Genomic DNA, 14,813 nt, shown 5'->3' on the forward strand with positions numbered 1-14,813 from the left:
TTTTATGGTTTCAACATATTTTGTGAACCATAGTCAATTCATAGAGACAAGAAGGATTTTATTTTGTACTGAAATCAATGAATTTGCATGATATGTAAAAATCTATACCCCACTGATAGTGAAGAGCTGTGTTCCAACAATATCAAAAACATCTACTGTCCCATTGCTCCTAGAGCATGCTACCATGGTATTATCTGGGCTCCATGTCACCTGACGCCATTGTGGATATGGATCTCTGGGTACAACACCTCTACCAACAACATTCTCAAAATTGTCTCTTTTAGACCTGACCAAAGTTTAAGAAAAAAAAATATGAATAAAGATATGTTCTTTCGTAGCAAGTAAAGATAAAAACTAGTTTTTTTTAAGATTCAAATTTAAAAAAAAACGAAAAAAAAACCTGTGAAGATATTACTAAATAGTCAACATAAAGTTTTAGTTTTCTCTAATTATGTCAGTGTAAACTTTCTGCATCATAAATTCAGATGTATATATATATCTATATGCATATAAACTCAAGAGAATTCAAGAAATAACCATTTATATCAAGCTGTTTTAAAGTCAACATGAAAAGGGTTCATTTTTTGCACATAAATAAGGTTGCTAGTTTTCTCGTTTGAATTGTTTTACTTTGACATTTCAGGGCCTTTTATAGCTGTCTGTGTGGTTTGGGCTTTGCTCAATGTGGAGGGCCGTAGGGTGACCTATAGTTGTTAATTTCTGTGTCATTTTTGTTTCTTGTGGAGAGTTGTCTCATTGGCAATCATACCACGTCTTTTATTTTTTTATATCAAAGTGTTAGAATTGAGTCTGAGAACATATATAATACTCACAACACATAGTACTATAAGACTTATGATTACTACAAAACTACATAAAGTAAATTTGTACCTGATTTCCACACACTGGTCTTGAAGTATTGCAATGTATGTACATTCGCTGTAATGAAAACATTATAATGAAATAAATTATCCTTCGTAATCATGGTAATATGTAATTGCTTGTAAAACATGTTTCAGTAAAATGTAAATATAGAAGGCATAAGTCCACATCAATGTTTTCATAATTGACATTTCTATTTCATTTGTTTTTTTGCTGAACATGTTTTCTTGGCCTTTTATAGCCAACTTTATGGTATGGGTTTTTCTAAATGCCTATAATTGTGTACATCCACTCTATCTGAACTTTGGTTGATAGTAATCCCATTGGCAATTATACATCTTGTTATTTTCATATTTAACATTTGTTTCATGAATATGATATAATTTTCTATTCAAAATAATTGTACACGATTCATCTGTGAATAACTTAGCACAACACGACTTAACTGTACATCTCCACTTTATTTCTCCAGTTTTCTTTACAAATGCCTGACGGAATTTATGTTCTACAACAATGATGACCGGTTTTCCTCTATCAGACTCTATTTTCTTGAATGCCGGGTATGATCAGACATCTTGACTCGTGTATAAGTATTCTATAATTACTAAATTTTTTGTTTGTGAGTTTTCTTAAATTTAATGAGTGTTCTGTTAAAACTTAAGTGGGAAGATTAATTATAGTACATGTACGATAAAGGTATGATAAAGGTAAAAAAAATATTAACAGGTAAATGTGGCGCTATTTCATTTCATTTATTGGCGCAATTAATACCATCAAAATAAAAGAGAGTGGCGCAATTAATACCTTTTCAAAACTGCAATTGGCGCAAATTGATTCTGCCCTTATTTTCTTTATTTGCAAAGTAACATCTGCAAAAGTTAATATTTACCTTGCTATGGCAATATGCCAGTTTATCTGACTGTTTACCAGCTTCAGTAAATTTTGTGGCAGGGAACAAGGACTTGCAGAACTACAAACAGAATGTAAAATTATTCGAATAAAATCTCAAATCTTCACATTTCCCATACAGAAACATTTGTAAATATTTAAATAACGATTTTTTAGTTGCTACTGTAATATGATAAATATTTATCGCTCTAAGTGTTCTAAAATTTAACGTAAGTTTGACTTTATGCAAAAGATCTGAATGATTTGTTCAATATAACTGGAACCACACGAATGTTTGTCATGAAAGCTGCAAGTTCTAGTGTTGTTGTGTAACAATGATAAAAAAATAAATAGTTCCAAATACTTTTATGAAAACAATTAACATAATATAATTTCAAACAATTGATTCAATTGAAATAAATAAATACATTAACATTTCCGTAATCATTTTCATTTACATAACTTGTATTATCAATTGGTTACTCAGTACTTTAGTTATAGTGTCCGATTTTCAAAATATTTCTTAAATGGGTCTGAAATGTCTAAGACAAGCAATTTCTATGTCATTTGGTCTCTTGTGGAGAGTAGTCTCATTGGCAGTCATTACATATCTTCTATTTATATTAACATTTAAAAACCTTCATAGTATATCAACAATTATTCATATATTACAATACTGACTTACATGATGGGTATTCCAAGAGTTCTCAAAAATGTCCAAATACTTCCTAAAATTAAATAAAGAATATATTACTGGCATTTTATTTCTTTTTGGAAATAATTACTGTATACAATATTATAATTGTGGAAGACCTTTAACATTTGATCTAGAGATCAGCATCCTAAAACAGGATGTCATGGGTTTGGTACCATGTTCTTGATTTTTAAATTGAAATAGATATAAGAAGATGTGGTAAGTGATGCTAGTAAGTCATACTTGTAATCTGTCAATTCAAATTTGTTATAGTTGCATTCATTTTGTTACCTAAGAGTTACAGAATGCACACAGGGCAATACATAAATGGCGTTGATTACATTCCCGAAATTCAAACACATTATGAAATACTTCATATCAAATAAATCACACTTATTTTGGTAATTTAATATGACAAAATATATCTACTTAACATGAATAAAACTTATTTATTTGCGATATGAAGTGTTGTGAAATCCAAGATTTTATCAATTTTATACTGAAAAGCCTATCAGATTCATTTCCTATAAGAAAAACTAGCCTAATACATTGTACAGGCATATTCCAAAAGACGCAATTCTGTTTACAAATAGCTTAATATCTATATATTTTTATTTTTAAAATTAACTATCATCAACAAAAAGATAATTTCCTGAATAATTTGTTGTTTCCAAGAACTTGACATAATTGATTTATATTTAAAACTACTTAATTTCATTTGAGGTGACTTATTATAGGTTCATCATTTTTTTTGTCCATTGAGCTGGGTGTATTTATATTTATCATACATTGAATTGTATGTTTATATTCTGTACATATCAATATAATAAATAATTTACTTACTTACGTTATATTACTTTTACTGTACCCGACCCCAGGATGAAAAAAAAGTGGGTTTTTTTTCAAACAAAGAGCAATTTCTGTTCTTCATCATGACTGTTCTTCATGAACAAACAAAAACAGAACTGGAAAACAGGAAGCCTTATACGTTATTATCTACTTACTTTGTGTTACTGATGTTAGTCTGCCCAGTAAAGATACATGGCCTTTATCTCTGGCTCCTCTCGCCTGTAAACAAAAATATCAATACATGTAATTGTTTGTGAAATGAGCTTGCATCAAAGATATAACAACTAGAGGCTCCCAAGAGCCTGTGTCGCTCAACTGTAACTACTGTTGTTTTTAAAATCATCATCGAAACAAGGTTAAAATCATAATTAATAGTATAAGATACCATAATTATGTTTGAGGTCAAGTTTAGTTTAATTTGGCCCAGTAGTTAAATAAAAGTCCCTTAAATTTTAAAGTAAACCCCTATGTTCTATTTCTAGCCATGACGGTCATGTTGGTTGGATGACAGGGTCATCTAATACATTTTCAATCACAAAAGCCTATTGAAAACTTTTGCTAATTTAAATTCTATTTGGCCCAGTAGATTGCATTGAGTGGAAAAGATTTTTGTAGAAATTACCAAAATTTAAAAAAAGAAAAAAAGAAAAAAAAGAAAAACTCCACTATGGGATCAATTAACAATTTTGGTTTAAATAAATATAAAAATAAACTTATTGGTAGATTGTACTTTGCTGAACATCATTGCTCATTACAGTTTATCTCTATCTATAATTACATTAATATATTAAGATAATATAAACAAACAACTGCTTAAATTTACCAATTTAGCAACCCAACAACAGGTGGTCTGTTTATTTAAAAAATCAAGGCAGATAGATTAATAGACCACTTTCGAGTTCATCCGTCACCAGCAAAAACTCGTCAATTATACACGCCTTTATGACATCATTTACCAGATAGAGGGGCTCGCCTGTATCCCTGCACTATTTACGTTCATCAAGCGTCTTAGTGATCGTCTTTGTGCAGGATAAACTAGAAATAATGGTTGCTCTGTAGGTACTTACTGACATTTCCCTAATGACAGCAGTGTTGATTGTCAATTTTGAGAATTCAATTTGCCGAATAATTCGTACAATATAGAATTATAGTTTTCCAACCACTCGCTCAACATTTTGAGGAAGTGACACGCCCAAAACGCACAAATGATGATGATAAAGGCGCGTATAATAGACGAGTTTTTTCCGGTGACCCGGTGACGGATGAACTCGAAAGTGGTCTATTGATTGTTCGTGGCTTAAAATACGCCACATTAGCACAAAAAGGTTATATATAGAGGTGATACATGTGATAAGGCAGGTAGATCTCAGCCTGATAAACTTGACCTCGGACACTGTTTATACCCTATTGATGATTGTGGTCAACTTTGGTTAAATTTGGACCAGTAGTGTTAGAGGAGAAGGTTTTTGTAACAGTTAACGGACGACGGAAATTTTATATTTGAGTGATGAGTTGAAGTACCCTTTCCGAGTGACGACAAAAAAAAGCTATGTCGTAGATGTAGATGTACTGTAGACGACCAACAACAAGTGATGTCCGAGGAAAGCTCACTTGACCCATTGGGCAAGGGGATTTAAAAGAAACTATAGAGATACTGCAAGAAAAGCTCACAAACAGCTGAAAATTTAGGGCTTGGAAAGCAAAAACAAACTTTGTTATAAGATAAAATACAGTGCATTAATAGGGAAAGTGAATAGAAAGGTAGACATACAAAAATTTCTGATTCTTGGGGCCATTCAGCTTGGACTGTTAAGTCATACAATATGTTTTCTTCTGCTAGTTCCACGTCGTCTTCTTCATTCGCCATATTTACATTTTAAGATCCAAAGATCAAAAGAGCTTCCGAAATAAAATATTTAAAAATCAATAAATGATAATTATTTGAGTGTAGTTCGTTACAAGGATTATGGCAAGAAAAAATATTCGTGGTTTTATTTAATTTATCACTAGTTCTTCAAATCTACAAAATGATTTATTTAAATATGATTGGGGAATACCTTTTCAATCGAAATTAACTCCCTTGTCTGTTTGGATTCTCTCTAGACTTCTCATTTCATCATGGACATAGGGAATCCTTCTGCTACAGGGGTGAACATTTGAAGCTGAACAGTAATGTCAGGTCCAACAGTAGGAGGGAGAAAGGTTTTAATTGGCTGCACAGGAAGTGTTGCTGCTATAAAAGTCCCTATCTTAGTCCAGGAACTTGTCAACATTGATGACCAGGTATCCCCACCCACTTATCAATGATTATCTGATTATGTACACTAGTTACAGTACACAAAAGTTTAAGCTTTTAGTGTCAATCATTTTTTAATACACTTATGTCACAATGGCGACTAGTGAATCAGAAGGTCCTGGCGGTTTTTAGTAATAAAACTCTGCTTTGTCAGAAAAACAAAGAAGGGGGATAGAAGGGTTACGCCCCCTTTTAAGAGGCCAAAAAGCCAAAAAAGTGTCCCATGAAATTGTGTCCTCTAGAACATTATTTCACAGTTCATCCGTAAAATTTTGTTCATGGGACAGAATATCACATTTGTAAACTATAAAATAGTGACTCCCTTAGTGAAAAATTGTCCCTAGTACTTGCACATAATTTCATGGATTTTTTATAAAAATATGTCACAAAGGACAATATTTCATAGTGTAGCTATTTTTTTCTGTCCTTAAAGAAGGGAAATAATTTAGAAATCATTGAAATGTTTTAATCAATTAGTTATTAAATCATAATTGAAATTTAAATAAAGACAACACAGATGTGTCTCGATACTAATAGCATTCCTGACATTATTGATCTTGTTAAAAAGGACAATTCAAAGATGCTAAATCAATTCATAAATTCCTATTGTATATTTAAAAAAAAAAAAATGTCAATTTAGTCTTATTATGTTTTGTTAAATATTTTTTTTGGTATTAAATAAGACTTTTATGCAGTATGGACATGATTTAACTATGAAAAAATATCCAACGAAGGTCACAATAGCATCTTTTGTCAAGGGACACTATTACATAGAAGTGGACAATATCTTATAATAAAATTATGTCCTGGACCAAATTTCATAGGTCATATCTGTGAAATTTGGTCCATGGGACATCATTTCATGGGGGACACTATTTAATCCTACAATAAAGCCTTTAAGGGTTATTTTCGTGCAATGTTTTTTGCCTTTTTATTTCTTATGTTTTTGTGTTTTGACGTTTAATTTCTCATTTGGTCATGTTTAGTTCCAACTGCATGCTTGGTGTACCTTTCCCATTATTTAATATTTTTTGTGTTCCATGTCGGTACACCTTATTTCTCTCTTAAATTGTCCTGCATTTGATAAAAAATGTAAACCTAAATGTATTCAAAGTCAGCTTGGATATCATTTTGAATTGTGTAACAATTAAAGTGGTTCCCATCAAATTAATTGCTCTCTTCATTAATGGCATATATTAAAGTATACTACATTTTTTTACATAAATAAGGCCGTTAGTTTTCTAGTTTGAATTGTTTTACATTGTCTTATCGGGGCCTTTTATAGCTGACAATGCGGTATGGGCTTTGCTTATTGTTGAAGGCCGTACAGTGACCTATAGTTTGTGTCATTTTGGTCTTTTGTGGATAGTTGTCTCATTGGCAATCATACCACATCTTCTTTTTTATATTTAATATTTGATTGATATCAGATGCAACTAGTGGAAGCTAAAAGGTGATTGCAGCTTCTTCATGTCCATTAATAATGACTGCATGATCTCCAAGAACAGCTGAATAATAACTTCTAGTACCCTTTTCCTTGATATTTATGATTTCATTTCTTGTAATTCGTTTTTCATGATTTTTATTTGTAATTAATTCAAACACGATTATGGGGCTGTAAATAGGGAGTATTTTCCTGATAAGTGTTTGCTTTTTGTATTGCAATGCAGGGACTAATGATGGTCTCAGCTAGTAAATACTTAGTGTTTAAAACACTAAATTATTCTTTTGTGGACTGATAAACCAAATGAGAACTATCTCATTGAACAACAATGATGACAAAATGGAAGAGAGAAGTAGCCATGATATCCCTGGTTTTATTTTTAAAGACCATTGATAATTTGTTTATTGTTGATTTCTCATACAACATCAATGATGTAGGCTTATGATATCATACATTTTTTTCTCTCGACTGAGAAGGAGTAAGCTGTTGCTAACAGGTCTTAGATTATATTCATAATTTTCTGCCTCGTGCATGCATGCTGTATCCATTGATATGAAAAATTATCACAAAATAAAAAAGAAAAATACACCAACTATGGATGATGAAGTTTATCGCTTAATCATTAACTTTATTATAATTCAAAAAGAACTCTACTTTCTCTTACGGATATTTCTTTGCCAAATACATATTTTAACAATATAGGTGAGAACTGTAAAACTTGGACTTTAACTGGAGCTCTTAATAAAAACTGTTTTAAAATAGTTTATACAGTATGGAGTTTGCTCATTGTTGAAGACAGAACTACTGTAAACCAACTTATTTTTGTAAGCGATTTATTTTCCTAAGCGATTTATTTTGGTTAGCGATTTATTTTTTACGATTTCTATTGAGTTAAAAAATAATGCAAATATAAATCATTGCAAGTATGTAAAACTTGGATCTTTCCTTATGTGACTACATCAAACAAATTTTAAAATTGCACAATAAAATCACTGTGAAATAGGCTAGTAAGGGTTAAACAGGAAATAAAGTATCCGCAAAAATAAGTTGGTTTATAGGTTGCCATTTGGTCTCTGATGGATAATGGTCTCATTGGTGACCATACCATATCTCCTTATTTTATTTATAGCCTTCACACAGATATGATCATGATAATAAGCTGAAGCTCTAAATGTCATACAAAACTGGAGAAACTAAAAAATTATGCTCTTAAGCCATAAATTTGACCTGTTGACATCACAAGTAAATAATTAAAGTATGCTTTGCCAACATGAATATCATGATTTATAAAAAAAAAAACATTTTTACAATTTATTAATAATTTTTCAGCTGGAAATAAAAGTTGTAGCAACAGAGAAAGCCTTAAACTTCTTTGACCACAAATCCTTGCAGATTCCTGTTTTAACAGAAGCTGACGAATGGAAGGTTTGTTTGTAACATGTATAATATTTAACAGAATTGAGATTATTGAACAAGAGAAACAACAAATAGAGAAAATGAGCAAAATGTATGAAGAAAAAAGAATAATGGGGTTCAACAGTAAACAGAGTAACTGTTGAAAATTAAAGAACTAGGTCATACCAAACTGATTATAGAAATGAACAATGTATAGAATAAAGAAATCATTTAAACATCAATTGAAAAAAATAAACCTATAATATCTTTTTTGTCCCATGATTAACATAATAATTACTTTACATGTATATTTCATTATAATATGTTCTTTTGATTGACTAACAGCAATCGTGGGTCATTCTGAAATTAACTTTCATTTCAAAAATGAAATGTAACATTCAGGATGACAAAAGCTTCCACAACAAATTGCACAGGCTAATAAAAGAAAAACTTGATAGAAATTGTGTTCTCATGATCCTAGCAAAAACTGAAATTATAAGTATTGCTTCTTTTGGTAAATTTATAGGGTTTTAAAAGTATTGACCTTAGATATAGGAAGATGTGGTGTGAGTGCCAATGAGACAACTCTCCATCCAAATAACAATTTAAAAAAAGTAAACCATTACAGGTCAATGTACGGCCTTCAACATGGAGCCTTGGCTCACACCGAACAACAAGCTATAAAGGGCCCCAAAATTACTAGTGTAAAACCATTCAAACAGGAAAACCAACAATCTAATTTATATAAAAAAACGAGAAAAGAGAAACATTTTGTATGTTCAAGTTTATGATAGATAATTTTTTTCTGCAGGACTGGAAGACTGTGAGTGACCCTATATTACATATAGAGCTGAGGAGATGGGCTGATCTGATGGTTATAGCTCCACTTGATGCTAACACATTAGCAAAACTTACGCATGGAATCTGTGATAATTTATTAGTAAGTGCTACATGTAAAGTTAACTTATTATTTTTCTTACAGAATCCAAATGAGACCAATGAAGAAAATTAGATTTTCCTTGCTTTTCTGGGTTTTTCTTTTTAGTGTAGTGGGTTTTTGTAATGATTTTACTAGAATTTAAACTCCGATTTTGAACAATGTAATATACACTTGTATGATACTTAATCATCACTATCTAATGTATGTTTTTAGTATATGAGTATTCAATATGAACAGATAGTTTTCTCGTTTGAAATGTTTTACAATGTCTTATCTGGGCTTTTTATAGCTAATTATGCGGTATGGGCTTTGCTTATTGTTGACCTATAGTTGTTAATGTCTGTGTCATTTTGGTCTTTTGTGGATAGTTGTCTCATTGGCAATCATACCACATCTTCTTTTTTATAGTAAAGAAATTAAAACATCATATATCAATAATCCATGCTTATGTTTAGATATTTGAGTTCTAAACTCTTCCGTTCAGCTCCAATATTTTTTGGAAATTGAAAGATTTTTATAAGAGGGAAAAGTTTTAGAATGATTATAGGTAAACTAGCTCAGTTTAACACAATTTGTATTTTAGCTGTAATACAAAAAATAAAATTAAATTGTATTTCAATGTTTATCAAGAAAACATAAGCAGTCATATGTTCCTTTAAAATCTGTTAAATTTAAAATTGTTTTGGTATGGCCCATGATTGAAAACCTTTCTTCTTATTTTCTAGACCTGTGTAGTAAGAGCTTGGGATTTAAAGAGACCTGCTTTGGTATGGCCCATGATTGAAAACCTTTCTTCTTATTTTGTAGACCTGTGTAGTAAGAGCTTGGGATTTAAAGAGACCTGCTTTGGTATGGCCCATGATTGAAAACCTTTCTTCTTATTTTCTAGACCTGTGTAGTAAGAACTTGGGATTTAAAGAGACCTGCTTGGGTATGGCCCATGATTAAAAACCTTTCTTTTTATTTTCAAGACATGTGTAGTAAGAGCTTGGGATTTAAAGAGACCTGCTTTGGTATGGCCCATGATTGAAAACCTTTCTTCTTATTTTGTAGACCTGTGTAGTAAGAGCTTGGGATTTAAAGAGACCTGCTTTGGTATGGCCCATGATTGAAAACCTTTCTTCTTATTTTCTAGACCTGTGTAGTAAGAACTTGGGATTTAAAGAGACCTGCTTTGGTATGGCCCATGATTGAAAACCTTTCTTCTTATTTTGTAGACCTGTGTAGTAAGAGCTTGGGATTTAAAGAGACCTGCTTTGGTATGGCCCATGATTAAAAACCTTTCTTCTTATTTTGTAGACCTGTGTAGTAAGAGCTTGGGATTTAAAGAGACCTGCTTGGGTATGGCCCATGATTGAAAACCTTTCTTCTTATTTTGTAGACCTGTGTAGTAAGAACTTGGGATTTAAAGAGACCTGCTTTGGTATGGCCCATGATTAAAAACCTTTCTTCTTATTTTGTAGACCTGTGTAGTAAGAGCTTGGGATTTAAAGAGACCTGCTTGGGTATGGCCCATGATTGAAAACCTTTCTTCTTATTTTGTAGACCTGTGTAGTAAGAACTTGGGATTTAAAGAGACCTGCTTTGGTATGGCCCATGATTAAAAACCTTTCTTCTTATTTTCAAGACATGTGTAGTAAGAGCTTGGGATTTAAAGAGACCTGCTTGGGTATGGCCCATGATTGAAAACCTTTCTTCTTATTTTGTAGACCTGTGTAGTAAGAGCTTGGGATTTAAAGAGACCTGCTTTGGTATGGCCCATGATTAAAAACCTTTCTTCTTATTTTGTAGACCTGTGTAGTAAGAGCTTGGGATTTAAAGAGACCTGCTTGGGTATGGCCCATGATTGAAAACCTTTCTTCTTATTTTGTAGACCTGTGTAGTAAGAGCTTGGGATTTAAAGAGACCTGCTTGGGTATGGCCCATGATTGAAAACCTTTCTTCTTATTTTGTAGACCTGTGTAGTAAGAGCTTGGGATTTAAAGAGACCTGCTTGGGTATGGCCCATGATTGAAAACCTTTCTTCTTATTTTGTAGACATGTGTAGTAAGAGCTTGGGATTTAAAGAGACCTGCTTGGGTATGGCCCATGATTGAAAACCTTTCTTCTTATTTTGTAGACCTGTGTAGTAAGAGCTTGGGATTTAAAGAGACCTGCTTGGGTATGGCCCATGATTGAAAACCTTTCTTCTTATTTTGTAGACCTGTGTAGTAAGAGCTTGGGATTTAAAGAGACCTGCTTTGGTATGGCCCATGATTGAAAACCTTTCTTCTTATTTTGTAGACCTGTGTAGTAAGAGCTTGGGATTTAAAGAGACCTGCTTGGGTATGGCCCATGATTAAAAACCTTTCTTTTTATTTTCTAGACATGTGTAGTAAGAGCTTGGGATTTAAAGAGACCTGCTTTGGTATGGCCCATGATTGAAAACCTTTCTTCTTATTTTGTAGACCTGTGTAGTAAGAGCTTGGGATTTAAAGAGACCTGCTTGGGTATGGCCCATGATTGAAAACCTTTCTTCTTATTTTGTAGACCTGTGTAGTAAGAGCTTGGGATTTAAAGAGACCTGCTTTGGTATGGCCAATGATTAAAAACCTTTCTTTTTATTTTCTAGACCTGTGTAGTAAGAGCTTGGGATTTAAAGAGACCTGCTTTGGTATGGCCAATGATTAAAAACCTTTCTTCTTATTTTCTAGACATGTGTAGTAAGAGCTTGGGATTTAAAGAGACCTGCTTTGGTATGGCCAATGATTAAAAACCTTTCTTCTTATTTTCTAGACCTGTGTAGTAAGAGCTTGGGATTTAAAGAGACCTGCTTGGGTATGGCCCATGATTGAAAACCTTTCTTCTTATTTTCTAGACATGTGTAGTAAGAGCTTGGGATTTAAAGAGACCGTTATTATTTGCTCCTGCCATGAACACACATATGTGGAATCATCCATTAACAAGTCAACAGATAGATAAATTAAAAAGTTTTGGATATAAAGAAATTCCCTGTATCAGGAAGAAATTAGCTTGTGGAGATGATGGTAAGAAATTTATGAGGAGTATTAAGAGGGGGCATATCTGTACGGAAAATTGAAATAAAATTGCCAATACACAATGAACGAACAATTAAAATTTTCTTGCACAGCGGTCTTTTAACTGATTACATGAAACACTGTGAATAACAAACCTTTTCTGCATGTGAATTAAATTGGCAAAACATGTTGCACCAAAATAACCCTTTACCACCCTAATTTATCATAGTTCTACTTTCCCTGGTTCTCCTTGACGAAAATCTGCTGATCCTCATGATTGATACTATTTCTATTGCAAAATTAAAAAAATTGTGTTGGTTCTTTGCAAAGTTTTTGGTGGTCAGGACCAAAAGACAAGATCTTTTTCAGATTTAATTCTTGTTTACAAATTTGTTTTGATATGATAATTGAATGATTTTTGTTTTGAAATATTTTTGAGAAAATGTATAGCACAATTATTATCATATAATCCATTCTCAATTTTATTTCAAATTGAAATTGTAAATGTTTAAATTTCAAACACCAGAATAAAAAAAAAATGTATAATCGTAACATTTACAATCTTAAATGATTTGAAAACTATGTTTCATCAAGTTCAATTAGAATCAGCGATTGGTCATGAGATATCAGGTTCCTTCAAAATAAGACTCATGATTTTTCCCCACTAATTTTACTCATATATGCAATATTTTCAACCACTTATGCTGAATAAATTAGTACATATCAATAGCTGCACTTACTTTTGAAAGATGAAACATTTGGAGACTTCCCAAAGTTTAAAATACATATCATGTTGTTAAGTTTTAGTTCTGGGTCAAACATTAGATGAAAATTTGCTTAAAATTATTTTATCAAATACATTTATTAGTTTTGACATACTATGGATTCAATTTTTTTTGTGGGATATCAATATTTTGTGGATTAAGTGGGTAAATATGAACCATAAATTCAAATGTTCAACAAAATACAAATGTTCTACAGGCTTGTATGCAGACTTCGACAAAACCACGAAATTAAATATCCATGACGATGCAATGTTTACTGAATCCACGAAAATTGATAACCACAAAAATAAATGAATCCACCGTATCTGACTTGTTGATTTTTTCTTCTTCAGGTTTTGGTGCAATGGCTGAAGTATCAACAATAGTGACAAAAATAATGGATATAGTACATTCGACAGTCCCATTAACATAGTCCTACCTCCTTATTTGAAAACTATGAAGTCTCTAGTCCTGCTTTTACATTCGGTTTTATTGATCATTCATATCTCTGCATTTATGTAAATATTTTCTTAACTTAAATTGAAATAAAATTTCATGTTATACAGTTTGAGTGATTTTTGTATTGCTTCAATGAAGTAGGAAAAGCCAACTTAGGGATGTGGCGGTGGCATCAACAATGTACTAGTTTGTGGTTACATCATCTTATAATGAACTACTTGTGTTAGGTCTTTGATTTTGGTGCAGATGTACAAGAACTAGCACATCTCATTTTCATGTGGAAGCATTCAATGTACCAGTAGTTAACTTTTCATCAGATTTGTTTCATTTTTATCATTTGCTGGTAAAAAAACGTGTGATACACAATATCTTGGAGAAATATTTAGGAGGGCAACGCATGACTGAAAAAAATATATGTATGGAAAAGGTTGTTTATCTTGAATTATGGAGTTATTCCCTTGTCACAATCTAGATAAATAATTTGTCTTAAACTTTTGAGTTATTTTCCTTGTCATAATCAAGATAGAAAATATGTCTTAAATATTGGAGTTACTTCCCTTGTCACAATCTAGATAACTAATTTGTTTTCAATTATGGAGTTATTTCCCTTGTCACAATCTAGATAAATAGTTTGTCTTAAATTATGGAGTTATTTCCCTTGTCACAAGCTTGATACATAAGGGTGCTATAAACAGTTTCGTATAAAAAACTAGGAGTTATTCCCCGACTAAAAATAGACTTGGAGGGAAGTCCCTTTTAATCAACATAATTGGTAAAAAAGTATCATGTTTTTATATTTGATTGTAAAAATAAGTTAAATAGCTTCTATTAAAACAGGTTGAATGATTAGAATAATTTTTAAAAATTAGATTAAATACACATGTTTTAAGGGGAGACAAACTGTAAACATCCTGTTTTTTTGGCAGTGAAAAGTGCAACACTTATTTGCACCCACTGTAGCTCTTTTCGGAGCAGGCGAAGTAGCCTCAAGCATAAATTTTTAGAAAGACCAGGTAAAAACCTATGAAATTCATACAGGTTTGAATATGAAAAATGTGCATGTATCATGTCTGCATGGGTGTGCACATGGCCTGATTTCATGTTTTTTATGCATAGATTAGGCAATGTTTTTCCCACTTTCTCTGGATAAAACTTTTTGGTACTATTAAAAGTACAATTTATTTT

The 14,813-nt window shown here is 31.8% G+C and overlaps 2 protein-coding genes across 2 annotated transcripts in view; one reads left to right on the top strand and one right to left on the bottom strand.

Moving 5' to 3' along the window:
- The window catches only part of LOC134715755 (NBAS subunit of NRZ tethering complex-like), a 65,548-nt gene extending 60,361 nt beyond the window's left edge, over window positions 1-5,187 (bottom strand). Inside the window, exons 1-6 of the mRNA XM_063578170.1 lie at window positions 5,085-5,187; window positions 3,469-3,532; window positions 2,456-2,498; window positions 1,772-1,852; window positions 892-939; window positions 109-286 (exon numbers count right to left, since the gene is read on the bottom strand). Of these exons, the coding sequence (XP_063434240.1) occupies window positions 109-286; window positions 892-939; window positions 1,772-1,852; window positions 2,456-2,498; window positions 3,469-3,532; window positions 5,085-5,180 (510 nt within the window). The 5' untranslated portion in view covers window positions 5,181-5,187. The remainder of the gene's footprint in view (window positions 1-108; window positions 287-891; window positions 940-1,771; window positions 1,853-2,455; window positions 2,499-3,468; window positions 3,533-5,084) is intronic.
- Window positions 5,188-5,296: 109 nt separating this feature from the next.
- Window positions 5,297-13,734, top strand: LOC134714111 (phosphopantothenoylcysteine decarboxylase-like). Its single transcript, XM_063575357.1, has 5 exons — window positions 5,297-5,596; window positions 8,383-8,478; window positions 9,260-9,388; window positions 12,246-12,414; window positions 13,523-13,734. The coding sequence occupies exons 1-5, from the start codon at window positions 5,486-5,488 to the stop codon at window positions 13,600-13,602; spliced, it is 585 nt and encodes a 194-aa protein (XP_063431427.1). The 5' UTR covers window positions 5,297-5,485; the 3' UTR covers window positions 13,603-13,734.
- Window positions 13,735-14,813: the final 1,079 nt, after the last annotated feature.

The sequence above is a fragment of the Mytilus trossulus genome, chromosome 4 (genome assembly GCF_036588685.1).
Source record: "Mytilus trossulus isolate FHL-02 chromosome 4, PNRI_Mtr1.1.1.hap1, whole genome shotgun sequence".
Lineage (NCBI taxonomy): Eukaryota > Metazoa > Mollusca > Bivalvia > Mytilida > Mytilidae > Mytilus > Mytilus trossulus.

Bases quoted from the DNA above. Each gene is read 5' to 3' on its own strand.
- LOC134714111 (XM_063575357.1), top strand. From the start codon at position 5,486: ATGTCAGGTCCAACAGTAGGAGGGAGAAAGGTTTTAATTGGCTGCACA. The intron at 5,597-8,382 runs GTATCCCCACCC...ATAATTTTTCAG, and splicing joins TTGTCAACATTGATGACCAG to CTGGAAATAAAAGTTGTAGC. The intron at 8,479-9,259 runs GTTTGTTTGTAA...TTTTTTCTGCAG, and splicing joins CAGAAGCTGACGAATGGAAG to GACTGGAAGACTGTGAGTGA.